The sequence below is a fragment of the Girardinichthys multiradiatus genome, chromosome 7, assembly GCF_021462225.1.
Source record: "Girardinichthys multiradiatus isolate DD_20200921_A chromosome 7, DD_fGirMul_XY1, whole genome shotgun sequence".
NCBI classification, from domain to species: Eukaryota; Metazoa; Chordata; class Actinopteri; order Cyprinodontiformes; family Goodeidae; genus Girardinichthys; species Girardinichthys multiradiatus.
Genome location: NC_061800.1, coordinates 21,252,905 through 21,267,886, shown reverse-complemented (window position 1 = coordinate 21,267,886; position 14,982 = coordinate 21,252,905). Strand labels below are relative to the sequence as shown.

The window sequence follows — 14,982 nt, the reverse complement described above, 5'->3', positions numbered from 1 at the left end:
TAAATATATAAACTGCAGCATTCACATAACTTAGCAGGAAGGCCTAATGATTTGTGCAAATATATAATCACTAAAGCTGTATTTTATGAGCAAGTTATTATTGAACAGTCAGCTGCTGGTTTTAAATGTTGGATTTGGTGCTTTGTAGGCTTGTTGCATGCATTTATTCTTGTTCAAAAGTAAAACATTAAAAATGTGTCACATTTATGGTGTATCTTTATCTTGTAAAGGAAAATAAAATGAAAATGGTTGCCCAAAGAAACATTTTTCTTCATTGTGAGTAAAAAAAAAAAAGGAAATTGCAGGGAATGTTTCATTATTCTTTTCTTTTTTAAGGTCGGCTCTACGCTGTTTAAACGTCTGTAACTCTAAAGGTCAGGAGAAATATTGTCTTTAGTTAAATGTTACAGGGCCTGTGTGGGGAAAAGAGAAGCAGATATAGAATGACTGCATCCTTCCAAAGCCTTGTACCTTTCTGAAGTGGCACAATCACACTGATTTGTAACACTTGGGGGAAACTATTGAACAAACTACAGGCAGATTAGTGACGCTGGCTTCGGTTGCACAGAGAGGAGACTTTACTTTGGCACCGGTGTGTGAAATGTGCAGACTTCTGACTGAGTTTAGACTTTACATCAGGCCACACTTCCAAGGTTTTATGTTGTATTCTGAAATTGCATTTTCATTTTTTTATTAATCCCAATAGAAAAACAACAAAAAATTCCAAGAATTTTTAAAATATTCAGTTATGTATTTTAGCACAAAGAGTGATGCCACAAGGTCTTCCAATTCATTTCTTACCATCTTCATTGGGTAAATTAAATGTTTAGGCTTCATTTGGCTTTAAGCCGCTTTCTGAGTGTAAGCGATGGTAAATATAGAATAATCAAAAACTGAACAGAAAATCTAAATCAGTATGAATAACATCATTCTTAACACTAAAATGATTACACAACATGCAGTTTCATTGAACTGTAAAAACCTGAATTAGGTGCACAGGTTTGAGTTTATTGTATTTTTTTGCAGAGCCAAAATAATGCATAATGGCTCAAATATATACAAACTATTGTTTGAATAAATGTCCTTTAGCAAGTTGCACCTGAGGTGCACTCTTGTTATTGCCATCAACAAGCTTCTGGCAAAGTTCTGGGTGAATATCTGACCACGCGGTTTGGCAGAAATCACGGACTTCATTTGAACTGGTTGATTTCCTGGTATGGATCTGGCATAACTTACACATTTAAGGTATATTCTGTGGTCATTTAAGGACTTTACAATGTAAACCTTCCAAACTCAGTTTTGATGGTTGTTTGGGATCATCACCCTGATGGAACATCATCATGTTAAACCAGTTTAAACCATCTAATAGAAATGGTTTGGTCAAAAAACAATTCAGGAACCACTGAGGCTTGATTCAGTCATAAACTGGAAAGTTGGAAAAGCAGCGTCACTGTCCAACATGAAGCAAGTTCAACACCAACATTTACTGAGAGGGCGGTGATCAAGAACCAAGCTCCTGCTCTAAAACTGACACCTTCAAAGCTCAGCAAATGCCTTCTAGAGAAAGGTTTAATGGTCAGATGACACAAACATTAAGCTATTTGGCCTCAATGATGAAAACAATGTTAGAAGAATCAATGTAAGCATTTCAAATCTAAGAAAGCTGTTCCAGCTGTCGATCACGGTGGTGTTAGCATCATGCTTAGATTCTGTTTCACTGAAATTCGGACACACTGTGTTGTTTCAAAAGGACAATGATCCCAAACAAACAACAACACTTCTTTTGGTTTTAATATCACAAAATATTAAGCTTCTGGCTACAGCTTCAAAACGTTTATGAATCATGCTTATGTGGTACAAAAAAAGTCATATAAAACAACAATGGCCAATATTAACGTATGTAAGCTTCTGGTCGGAATAGTAAATTTGACCAAAGTTGATGACATCCAGGATGAGAATCTCCACATTCTAAAGGTGCTTTGTTGGACTTACTGTAGGCCAATGGCGGTTCTAGATCAAACTTACCATGAGGGCCAGGCTGGGGTCAGTGCTTTTTTCATGGGGGCACAAAACAAAAGCATGAAACAAAACAAAAACAGAGCAATATTAGAACTTTTCATATATTAAGTGAGCAACAGAGCCACTCACAGCTTTGGAGCTGCAGGTTGCAGACCCCTAAACTTGCAAACGTAAACTGTGGTCCTATCTCAATAAAGCTGAAGCTAAAAGTGCAACACCTTAATTTTTAATTTACTGTTAAAGTAAAACTGTAAAGGTAAAATACAAAAAAATGGTCCAAGGGACTAATCAGTTTCGATTTCTGTGCCAGTGCATATCATCATAAGAAACTGATTAATATTATGTCTTCAGTGCAGGGGCCATAACAGGGGCCAGGTCCAGTTCTACAGGAGGCACTGGCCCCTGTATAGAACCACACATGCTGTAGAGACCACTGGAGAGCATTGAACTCACTGTAATGCTGAGGTTTAAGATAATTTGAGTTTTGTGACATGGTGTGAATTGTAGCCACAGTTTCCGGTTCTTAAGGTACCAGAAGGAGCACAAGGTGTGGTCTTCTACAGGTGTTTCAAGGTTTGACGTGTGAAGCGCTCAGTGATGGTGTTCTACACATACCTTGGTTGTAATGAGTGGCTATGTGCTCAACAGTTTCCTTTCCATCATCTTGAATCAGTCTACCTATTCTCCTCTGACATCAACAAGGCATTTTCATTCATTGTCTTCGCTTTTCAAGGCCAATCTCTAAAAACCAGATAGATGGGTGTATGTTAAAATCCTAGTAGATCAGCAGTGTCTATACTCTGATCACACCATCTGTCTAAAACAGCCAATCAGTGTTCAGAATCATCCCATTCTTCTTGGTTCTATTGTTCAATAAACTTCAGCAAGTCTTCTCTCCACATCATGATGCATAAAGATTTACTGCAATGATTGCCAACTTCCTATTTGTGATAACAAGCAACCGAACAACTATATCTAATAAAGTGCATAGTGTTTCATTTACAGCAGATTTTTTTGTTTTTGCTTCTATGGTGTAAAATAGCAGGCTTTCAGGTTTGCTTTTATGCGTACATCTGCATTATTTATAACAATTAACCTCATAACCTTTCTTTCTAATGAGCGATTAAGTGTTCTGTACAGTTAAACTGTTTCATAACCAGAGCCTGGCTCGCACCTTTACCCGGTCAGATGATTCGAGTCATTGTAACACTGAGTTAATACAACTGTTTGCTTTTACCGTTCAGGAAAATGAGATCAACTCACTCAAGCTGCTGCTGCTGCTGCACACCACGTGACTTTCTCGGGGTTTCTTAACCGAGAGTCACGTGACCCTGATGTCGGCGTTAGCAGTGGTGATAAAGTGTCAAATGCGTGCATATTGACCTCCAAGCCTTTAAATACAGACTAAAAGAAAACCGAGACCGGTAAAGGCGGACTTTATTGGGCGTTTACCCAAAGTAACAGTCCTTTACGAGTCTTTTACCTTCGTTTGGTTTGTTTTGTTTTTCTTCTTTGTGACGCCAACGTTAGCCTAGCTAAAACGGCTCGGCTAACCGTAGCTAACTAGCTGTTTGTTGTTGCTGTGATTTTATCCCGGAGAAGAGACATGATCCCTGCTGGCGGACAGTCATGGGGAGCGACGGGAGTGATGTTACCCCTCATTTTAGGTGAGAATTTGCTTCATTTCCCAGTGACTTTGGTCAATAAAAACACCGTTAGCAGCTCCATAGTTGGCAGATACTCAACCTGAATGACAGAATGTTAAGAACCAAGCAGCCTTACTAACAGTTAATGCTTCAGACACACTTACAAATGTGATAAATTATAGCTTAGTTTAGGAAATAAGCCTGGCTTTGACATCCATTGTTTTTATTACATATTTGATGCGCTTTAGTTTAATGCAGACTTGTGAATTTCTAAGGGAGAATCATAACAAGCCTTCATTTTGAACCTCGTCCCCTTTCTCTCCAATAACTGGTCAGTGTTAGCCTTAAAAATCATATTTTGATTTGATTATTTTCTCAGTGTTTTTACGTATTTCCAATTCTCTTGTCTAAGAGCTTATCTGTATTTGTTTTTTTAAAAAAACAGACATTTGTTAGGTATGTTAATCATTTTGAAACAACCTACCTTTCAAATAACGCGGCTTAAAAATTAAGTCAGCTAATGTTTTAAAAAGCGGAAATTCTGGGGAAATGTTTTTCTCCATTCACATTCAAACCTGTGGAAACGAAATCACAAAAAATAATGTTATTTGTGAGATTTTGGCTTGAAACCTGCAACAAGTGATCTGTGCCTTTTTAGGCGTTTAAAATAAATCTCAGTTAAGTGACTTATAATTGTGCTTTTATTTAGCCATGAGGTCCAGTTTGTTGTAGAATATGTCTTCACCATTAAACACATTTGGCTCTTAAAAAGACTTTGAGCTGGCATTCTCTTTCAAATAAAACATTATTTTTAAATCCTAAAATTAAGATAATTTTTTAAGGGATCTGGACCTTGCACTGGCTAATTTGGCTTGTGCTCACGTTATGGAAGACCCAAACTTGGAAAAATGAGCCCTAGCTACGGAAATAAAAATAAAAGGCGATGATTGATATTCTGGGATGTTTACTTTGTGTTGTCATCAGAAATTGTAGAAACTGTTGCAGCATTAGCGATTTTAAAAAAGCTGTTTTGGTAGAAGTACGTAGTAACATACTTAGATGACCTTTATCTTTAACTTGCCATTTTAGAAGTACAATGCATTGATCGCTTTGTTTTTAAGAGTTACCAGATTTTCTACTCTGTTTTCAAAAAAATGTAGTTTGTTTTTATCATTTCAAAGTCTGGATAAAAAAAAAACAAGAATGTAAAATGTTTTATTTTTGCTTAATTTTCTAAATTTTGGGATTTGATTTAGTAAAAAAGTCATTTTTATGCTGAATTGTATGCAATTGCTGTTTATTTTTGAATTGTTGTATCAAGATGCCAAACTCATTGACAGTTTTCCTTTTTCAGTTGACAAAACCCACAGATGAAAGATAATAGATTAAAAAAATATGAAAAGGGTCATATTTACCTGCATTTATTCTACTTTATCCTATAGTTCTTAGTGTGGGCCTGGTTTAGACTTTACAAAGCATTAAAACAACTATTTTATGAATGTTGATAAACTGAATAAAGGCATGAAATAGAAACAGAATGTTAAATCTTAAAAATACATATATATTAAACTTGAGTCTGTAAAAGTGTGGAATTTTGTAATGGGAAATGTGTAGGAGCTCTGAGTTACTGGCAGAACCCACAGAAACATGAACTGTTCAGACTTTAACCTTTGGGTCGGCGCGACGAAGAGCTATGTGTAAAAAGTAGCCGCCACAAAGACGGTTTCTTTCCCAAGGCTGCCTCTGATGAACACGTTGCCCTGATTGATCAATACATGCATATTTGCACCAATTTAACCACAACCTTCTCATTTATATATTTACTAAAAACATTTAATATTCCCATTTTTTATATATTTGTATTTTACATTTTTGCACTGATAGCAAAGGCTAAATGAAGTCACATTCCTTGATTGTGTGCACAAACATGGTGAATAAAGCTGATTCTGATTCACATATTTAAACTGGACCTCTTTGGCCTCTAGACCCTGTGAGGTCAGTGTTTTAATCTGGACCCATGGTTCTTACATTAGTTCAGGTTTAGATCCTAAACAATCCATTGATAGATTGGCATTCTTTATTTTTGTAGATTTACAAACCAAATATATGGCACATCATAAAAAAAGAAAAATGAGGCATTACCCATAATTCAGTCTGAATTTAGCAAAATATTACAGATTTTGCAATAAAGCTTATCTCTAAGCTTGAAGTTTTCTACATGATTTGTTTTGTAGAGCATGCAGATAATTAGACCCAATTTCAAAAATGTTTTGTATGAAAATATCCAGACAGTTGTAAAAACTGTTGGAAAAATGTAGCTTTTCCAGTCTGAATATGTGGAAATTTGAATTGGGGAAAATTTGCAAGAGCCCTTTTTAGTTCAACAACAAAATAAATAAAAAGTTTCTTAAATGTTTTGTTTATTGGCATTTACATAAACCTACTTATAGGTATTGCTAATAGAAAAGATGGTTCTGTTGAACTAAAGGGTTTTACCAGATTGCAGAAGGCCTTTACAGTTTAACATGTCTCCCCTCTATATATACTTTGTCTAGTTGGTTTCATATACTGTCTCCTAAAAGGTGTTACAGGCAAGTGCATGCTTGCTTTTACAGATTCTTCATATTTTAAACTAACTTTCCGGGCCTCCACAAAAAGATGACTGCATAACAATGTGACCAAAAAAAAAAAAAAATCCATAAAATCCTATTTTCTTTCTGAATAAAGGGTCAGACAATACTAACCAAACTAACTGTAATCAAATTTAAAGAGCTAAAAAAAAAACACCATTTGATAGGATTTCACACTATAAGGAAGTTTTGTTGTGATTGTTTTTTTTTTTTAAGCATTGTACAGAACTATGAGAAAACTGGTGAGTCATTAGATATTACTTTTAATTTCACTTTCAAAAAACCCCACATTTCCTCTAACCTTTTTTAAAGAAGTCTTGATCAAGGTTGTGAGGTTTTCCAGAAGTCTTACAGGGTTTTAGTTTCGTCCTTTGGTGCTTTTTCACTCATTTCCAGTCTACTACCAGACCATATTTAAAAGAATATTTCTGTTTGAAGCTTCTAACGCCAACCTCCGAGTCATTATGGCATAAAAGGCCCATAAACTTGAGGAAGAACTGCTTCTGCTTTTTACGCATCTAAACAAATGGGGAAAGAAACAGTATTGAATGAGATCTTTAGATACTAGCAGTCACAAGACAGGAACTTTCCTACTTCTATAGTTAAAGCTTCTTCTTATGGAAGCTTAGGACCTTCAGTGTTTGCAGCAAGATGCTGCATATCTTCTAAAAGTCTGTTGTGGAGAATGTGATCTCTTCTGCCATCATCTGCTGGGGTAGCTGTTTGGTATTAATGTTGTATTCTTCTACCACAAATATCCTGTTAGTCCTGATGCACTGTATTTGCATTGCATCGGATCTGGCTTTGCTAGTTTTCCCTGCAGATCTTTGAAGAGCTGATCTAAGCAAATTAGTTGGGTTTTAACTGCTTGGTTTACCGTTATCTCTTCTTCCTATCATGCAACTGACATTTCGGTTGTTGCTTTTTTTGCCGTGTTTCTGCAGAGGCTGCAGCTTGTTTTAAAAATTAGGATAAAAATCTGGTCATCGAGAATTCATCCACCCAAAAGGGGCTTTTTTTATTTATCTATTTCAAACAAAGCAGCAAACAAGCTGAGGTTATAATAAATAGTGCAACCCTAAAAGGGAAAGAAACACACAGCAGTTTATAACGAAGCAGGATGAGGAGCTGCTAATCTTTCTTATAACTCGCCTCCATTAATCAGAATTATGTCGCGATTTTTCATTTCAAGTGAAAATCAACTCTATTCATCGCCGTTCATGTCTGTCTGGGCTTTCATCGGCACATTTCCAGTGAAGTGTATTGCAAAGAGCATTTTACTTCAACCAAACCATTTGAATTCACATTTAGAAGTGAGATGTTTTTTTTTTTTCCATTTCATTCAAACTCTCAAGGTTTCTTTTCGATGGCGGCGATTTTAGAGCATTTAAAACAAGAAACATGGATTTTGAACAGTGTTTTATCATTTCTATCTGTGTTTTTAACAGTACTACAAAGTACAGGACTGAATCTGCTTAAGGGAAGCTCTCCTGGGTAATTTGTAGTTGTACTGCAAAGTAGTGGAGCTCAAAGAAGTTTAGGGGAAAAATAAATACATGTTACTATTTGTACTTTTATAGGCCAGTGCAAACTTAAAATGAACAGTATCTCGGTCTGAAATAATCCTCTGGTTTGTAATGCATAGTAATTTGTTTATTTAAAGGAAACTAGCTGAAGATTACATCACAGATACAGACTTCTGTCATAAATTCATCACGGGGGTTAAAACAGGAATTTGATCTCCGTGTTATAGAAGCACAAACACTGAATATGGATGTTTTTAGATAACGGAGTCTTATCGGACACATTATTAATGTGACTGCTGGACAAACACCTTACAGTGTTGAACCAATTTTCAAGCAATCGAATGATTGCTTGAAAATACTATAGTTTCCAGATGGTTGCAATTTCTGAAGTACTTTTAGTCACAGAATACATATCATCAATCAAAAAAAGTGTTTGAAGTTATCAGTATTTCAAAGCTTAATTTAAGCTTTTATATGATGAAATGTTGAGTTTATCTACTGCTGCTTATGATGACTGTTTTTAAACTGAGCATCGAATGACCACATTATGAAAGTGTTGAAGCGAGCAGAGCTGACTGCGCTGCAGTTTGTTAGAAACAAGCTCTGTGTGTTTTTGCAATTGTACCTTTTTTATTAAAGAAGAAAATCTGAAATTGAACGTCATTAATGCAAAAAAAACTGGATTTCAGTTGCTGTCATAGATTGTGAGAGTTTAAAATTAACCTTGTATTGAGATTTTAGTAAATCCAATGCATATAGACTTTTATTTGAATGTTTTACTTTTTAATTCAACCTTTTTTGGAGTTTTTAATGAGGTGATCTTAGTTTTCCAGATTTCAGACATTTTTTTAAATTCTTTTTAATCACAAAAAATATAGCGCCCTCCACATTTATTGCCACCTCTGGTAAAGCTGTAAAAAGCCTTAAAATAAAATACTTTTTATTGCAGTTGCATAATCTCAAACTGAACAAAATTAAAAAACAAAATCGCTTTTATGCTCTAATAGTTATTCAGTACTAAGGGATAATTGTTTTTAATGGTCTAATTAGTGTTGCAGTTGTTCACAGCCTGATTAACACAGACTGAAAATAATGGGAAGCCTGGAGAATAAGCTGTTTGAGGCAGATGTTTGCATGAAATGCAGCCAGTCCATGAGTCAGAAGGGCTGCAAGAACATTATTTTTTACCTACATTTCAGTTTTGCATTTTTCTGGATTGATCTCTCCAAATACACTTGGCTCATTATTTAAATATAGAAAATAAGAATTTAATTGTTTAATCAGATAAAGGATTATAAATGGATCAAATGCTGTTGGACAAACACAAGTTACTGTATTTTGTTTTGGTGATGACATTATTTCATATTTGAGTAATATGGGTTATTTAAAGCATCATCTGTAATACTTGGGGGTAAAAGGAACATTTCTATATGCTAAAATCATAGTTTGTATGATTAGTTTGGGTTGGAGATTCCGTATTGATGGTTGCCTTTATTACCTGAAATTTTATAATAAACTTTGCTTTGGTTTAAAAATGCTTCTGATAATTTGATTAAAGGACTATGTTGCAAGTGATGCGATACACATAAAGATGACTAGTCTGTTTTCCTAGTGGAGATGTTCGTGATAAACATAAATGTATTTCTTCATGTGATAAAAAAGTCCTTTTTAAAAGTAGAAAAATAACTGGACATCATTACTAATAATAGTGTTTTATGTTTAAAAACAAGGCAACATTTGAAAGACCCGGTTTGTATTTTCCAGCTGCTGTCCTGCATCAGAGTTTTGCCAGCGTTGTCCTGACGACGCCCGCCCAAACCACCGCTGCACCGCACAAAGACCCCGGGCGCCCCGAAAGGGGAACGTACCACGTGGCCAACGGCAACAACACAGTCTGTTTACTGGCTTACATGGGCCTCCAGCTCAACATCACCTACAACTCCACCTCCCAGAACAAGGTGCCCGTATGAAGCCGTCGTTTAAACGAAGCTTCGGGTGCAGACAGGCCGATGCTGTAACTGTTTGGTTTATTTACAGATTGTGCAGGAGGTTGTGAACATTAAGCCTAATGTGACGCTGGCTTCAGGCTCGTGCGAAGCAGAGAGGGCAGTGCTAGAGCTGAAAACGGATGCAAATAAAACCGTCCTCACCTTTGTCTTCACTCAGGTAAGTTACTGTATTGCTTTAGCATGTTGTACTTCACGTATCTCGCCACTAGATGGCAGCCAGAGCTTGATGTAAACCTGCTCATGTGACGTGATACTTACATGGAGGTCTTGCTGTTTTTCTCCAGAATACTACATCCAGCAAGTACCACCTAAGTGAAGTGTCTCTGACAACAACTGTGCCAGATCCGAAAGGTGAGCCTCCTCCTCCATCTACTGAACTCACAAGAAACACATTTTTGCAGATATATGAGGCTTTAAGTATAAAATGAAACATGTTCTGGACTTACATTGTGAAGATCAATGAAAACCAGACTCCTATCTGTAATTATTACTTGGGTTAAATTCATATCAATGGTCTGAGAAGATTTTTACTGAATGACACAAGTGCAAATCTACCATGATATGGTCGTACACCTTAACTATGATGCTAAGTAAGGAGAGCATCAATCTGAGGAGCAGCCAAGAGGTCCATATGAACTCTGGAGGAGCTGGAGAGAGTCAGAGGTTAAGTGGCACAGCTTGATAATAAAACTGTTACTGAGGACCAAACAATACCGGCCATTATGGAGGAGTGGCATTGTTGAAAGAAAGATGGGACTTTTTAAGGCTAACGTTTTTCATAAGTCATGTAGAGGACACAACAAGCATTTGGAAGAAGGTGCTTCGATCAGAGGAAACCAAAATGGAACTTTCTAGCTTACATTCAAAATGCTATGTATGGCAAAACAGATTGCTCGTGAGCATGAACACATCAACTGTGAAACATGGTGATGGCAGCATCATGCTGCTGGAAAGCTTTTTACATTATAAACAGGTGAACTGCCCACACTGAAGCTGCAGTTGATGGAAGAAAATCTGTTAAAAGCTGCTAAAGACTAGAGACTGGTGTGGAGGTTCATATTCCAGCAGGACAAAGACCCGAAAGATACAACCAGAGCTAACATTTGGTGGTTTAGATGGAGGCTAATTAATGGTCTAGTCAAAGTCCAGACCTAAATCCAGCCAAAAGTGATGCCAGTCTTTGAAATGGACCTTCCCAGATGCTCTCCGTCCAATCAAACTGAGGTTTGGCTACTTTTCAAAGAAAAATGGGCAAACATTTCAGCCTCTAGATGTGTAAAGCTGGTAGAGCCAGACGCAACAAGACCTGCAGCTGTAGTTAAAGGGGTGTCAACCTATTGAGGTTGACTAAAAATGCATTCTACTTTTCAGGTTTTTATTTGTAGAAAATGTTAAACCATGTATCGTATCCCTCCACTTTAGTCATTCACTACTTTGTGTCTTATCACATCAAATCCTAATAAAATACACTGAAGTAATGTAGTTGTAATGTAACAAAATGTGAACAACTTCAAGAATCTTTTTTCGCAAATTCAATTCAATTCAGTTTTATTTATATAGCGCCAATTCACAACACATGTTGTCTCAAGGCACTTCACAACAGTCAGGTACATACATTCCAATTAATCCTAACCATTGAACAGTGCAGTCAGATTCAGTTATTTATTCAAATTGGATAAAAAGTTTTTTTATCTAAGGAAACCCAGCAGATTGCATCCAGTCAGTGACTTGCAGCATTCACTCCTCCTGGATGAGCATGTAGAGACAGTGGACAGTCAATGTTGTTGACTTTGCAGCAATCCCTCATACTGAGCATGCATGTAGCGACAGTGGAGAGGAAAAACTCCCTTTTAACAGGAAGAAACCTCCAGCAGAACCAGGCTCAGTGTGAGCGGCCATCTGCCACGACCGACTGGGGGTTTGAGAGAACAGAGCAGAGACACAAAGAGAACAAAGAAGCACAGGAGTACTTTCTATGGGAAGGAAAAGTAAATGTTAATGGACGTAGCTCCTTTAGTCGTTTGACCTAGAAAGAAAGAACAGATAAACTCTGAGCCAGTTTTCAAGGTTAGAGTCTGAAAGAGAGCACATATAATTAGTTACAGTAAAAGCTCAATCGCCATGTCTAGGAGAGAGAAAGGGTTAAACACTAAAAGACAGGGCCATGTGGATCATCGGTAGAGGGTGAGCATTAAGTTGTTGCCAGCAGAAGCTCGGACGATTCCCCTCTCCAGAAAGGTGTCACAGGTAGACACAGAGCCAGGCCAGGTGTAGCTTCTAGGAAGAGAAAAGAAAGAACAAAGTTAAAAGCTGAAATAACAGCAAATATTGCAAAATTGGAGAGTAGTGTGAGAATGTAGCGAAGAGGGTGAAAGTGGTCATTATGTCCTCCAGCAGCCTAAGCCTATAGCAGCATAACTACAGAGATAGTTTCAGTTCACATTATTTAGTTAAACAGTGCTTATTTACAACAATGTCGTCTCAAGGAACCCCACAAAGGGTCCCACTGATGGTCATTGTTATACTAAAAACCACAAGGATTGGGATACCTCTCTCTGTCAGACTGATTATAACCATTGGAAAAGAGAAGGGGTCATACAGGTAGCAGAAATGGAGGGTGTGTTTGCACCTCAACCATAACTGAGCCGGTTTAGGCTAAACCTGACTCCCCCTTACTCCAACCAACAGGGAGGGAGGAAGGCTCCCTCCCTGGTAAACTAAGCCACTCTAACTATAAGCTTTATCAAAAAGGAAAGTTTTAAGCCTAGCCTTAAAAGTAGACAGGGTGTCTGCCTCACGGACTAAAGCTGGGAGCTGGTTCCACAGGAGAGGAGCCTGATAACTAAAGGATCTGCCTCCCATTCTACTTCTAGAGACTCTAGGAACCACCAGTAAACCTGCAGTCGGAGAACAAAGTTCTCTGTTAGGAACATATGGAACAATCAGATCTCTGATGTATGATGGAGCTAGATCATTAAGGGCTTCATATGTGAGGAGGAGAATTTTAAATTGTATTCTGGATTTAACAGGGAGCCAATGAAGGGAAGCTAAAATAGGAGAAATATGATCTCTCTTTTTAATTTTCATCAGAACTCTTGCTGCAGCATTTGAATCAGCTGAAGGCTTTTAACTGCATTTTGTGGACATCCTGATAGTAAAGAATTACAATAGTCCAGCCTTGAAGTAACAAATGCATGGACTAGTTTTTCAGCGTCACTCCTAGATAGGATGTTTCTAATTTTGGCAATGTTCCGGAGGTGAAAGAAGGAAATCCTAGAAACCTGTTTAATATGGGATTTAAATGACATGTCCTGGTCAAAAATAACACCAAGGTTTTTTACTTTATTATCAGAGGTCAATTTAATGCCATCCAGGTTAAGTAATTGACTAAGCAGTTTCTTTTTTAAAGACTCCGGTCCAAAGACGACAACTTCTGCTGTCTTGTCTGAATTTAGAAGCAGAAAATTTAAAGTCATCCAAGTTTTTATATCTTCAAGACATGCTTGTAGTCTATCTAACTGGTTGGGTTCATCAGGATTCATGGATAAGTAAAGCTGAGTGTCATCAGCGTAACAGTGAAAATGTATCTTATGCTGCCTGATAATTTGACCTATTGGAAGCATATATAAAGTAAGGTTAATCACTCCATATCCCATCTATAACCAGGTGCTATTGTAGCAACCTGCTTGATTTTGTTTATCCTTTACTGTTCAGTGGTCATATTCTTATGGCAGACTGAAGTAAACCTTGAGGATATTTTTATTTAACTTCTGGTACTACTGTGCACTATTAGCTGCTGCGTCCATAAAGGTGTCACTTTGTATAATGGGTGGGATTATCTGGTGGCTTGAAGCCTCAGCAGAAAGTAAAAATCTCAGACATTATTTTCTGCAGTTTAATGTTATCCTCTCTCTGTTTGGTAGTGGGTAACTTCTCCACTAAGAACAGCAGCCTGGACTTCCTGCAGGGAACTGTGGGATACTCCTACATGTGTCGTATGGAGCAAACTCTGACCGTGTCCCAGAATTTTTCCATCAGTACCTTCCAGGTGCAGCTGCAGCCCTTTGGGATATCAGGAGATACGTTTGGAGCAGGTAAACACTGATCACATGCAGCGAGATATATTAAAAACAAAAAAAAGATCATCCAAGTGTTTCTGATCCATCCCGTCTTCTTCCTTTCTCAGCTGTGGAATGCCAGCTGGATGAAGATGGCATGTTGATCCCCATCATAGTCGGAGCGGCTTTGGCGGGGCTCGTCCTCATCGTCCTCTTGGCCTACCTCATCGGGAGGAAGAGGAGCCACGCTGGTTACCAAACCATCTGAGCTCAAGGAGCTGATAGTAGGTGCCGGAGCGGGCTCTCCCACTCCTGAATTAAACCACTCAACCTCCCCCCCCTCCATCCTTTACCTCTCAGTGTGTTTCCTCCTCTTCTTCGCCTTCATCAGTAACACTAGACATGTGGTTTCTTGCTGACAACTTTCATACTAAAGGGATCTGCTGGGGGATTGTAATGAGATTATTAAAACTCTTCACTGGTACCCAGTAAAGCAGGGGATGCATGTTGATCAGAGCGTCATGCTGCTTTCTTCTATTTATGATTTCTGTGAAAGGAATGCGGAGGGATTGTAGGACCTGAGCAGACTGTTACTTCACCATTTCTTGGGTGGCCATTTTTATTGGTCCTACCCAGAGTTTAGTTGTTTGAAAAAGGGAATAATTCTGCCAGTTGCATTTCATTCAGCACCAACATTTATAGGTCCCGGGGGTGGTTTTGTTTGTTTTCCTGGCCCTGTTTGGGGTTTTGTTTGTTAAAAGGGAAAGATGTTGCACTGAAATAAAAAAAAATTCAAAGTGGCCAAACATTCCTGTCGGTGTTGATCGGTGCCTTGCCAGCTGTGACGTGGGTGGGATCCAGTTAAAGCTAATATCACAGAGGAACTGATGCAGTGTGCTGCCATGTAAGGGACATGTGTCTCACATAGCCTCCATGTACTGTTACTACAACTAAAACTTGCATTGTTTCAAGGTCGAACTTATTTATGTATTGTTTTGTTTTCTTCTCAATATTCACACAATGATTGAATAATAATGTTTTATTGGATTTGTTTTTAAAGCAGAAGTCAATAAAGGCAAATAAAGGAAGCTGTT

At 37.7% G+C, this 14,982-nt stretch overlaps 1 protein-coding gene across 1 annotated transcript; it reads left to right on the top strand.

Moving 5' to 3' along the window:
• Window positions 1–3,317: 3,317 nt before the first annotated feature.
• lamp1b (lysosomal associated membrane protein 1b) lies at window positions 3,318–14,976 on the top strand. The gene is made up of 6 exons (XM_047371609.1): window positions 3,318–3,686; window positions 9,586–9,779; window positions 9,859–9,987; window positions 10,115–10,181; window positions 13,754–13,924; window positions 14,017–14,976. The coding sequence occupies exons 1-6, from the start codon at window positions 3,626–3,628 to the stop codon at window positions 14,154–14,156; spliced, it is 762 nt and encodes a 253-aa protein (XP_047227565.1). The 5' UTR covers window positions 3,318–3,625; the 3' UTR covers window positions 14,157–14,976.
• The last annotated feature ends 6 nt before the right edge of the window (window positions 14,977–14,982 follow it).

Bases quoted from the DNA above. Each gene is read 5' to 3' on its own strand.
- lamp1b (XM_047371609.1), top strand. From the start codon at position 3,626: ATGATCCCTGCTGGCGGACAGTCATGGGGAGCGACGGGAGTGATGTTA. The intron at 3,687-9,585 runs GTGAGAATTTGC...TGTATTTTCCAG, and splicing joins GATGTTACCCCTCATTTTAG to CTGCTGTCCTGCATCAGAGT. The intron at 13,925-14,016 runs GTAAACACTGAT...TTCCTTTCTCAG, and splicing joins AGGAGATACGTTTGGAGCAG to CTGTGGAATGCCAGCTGGAT.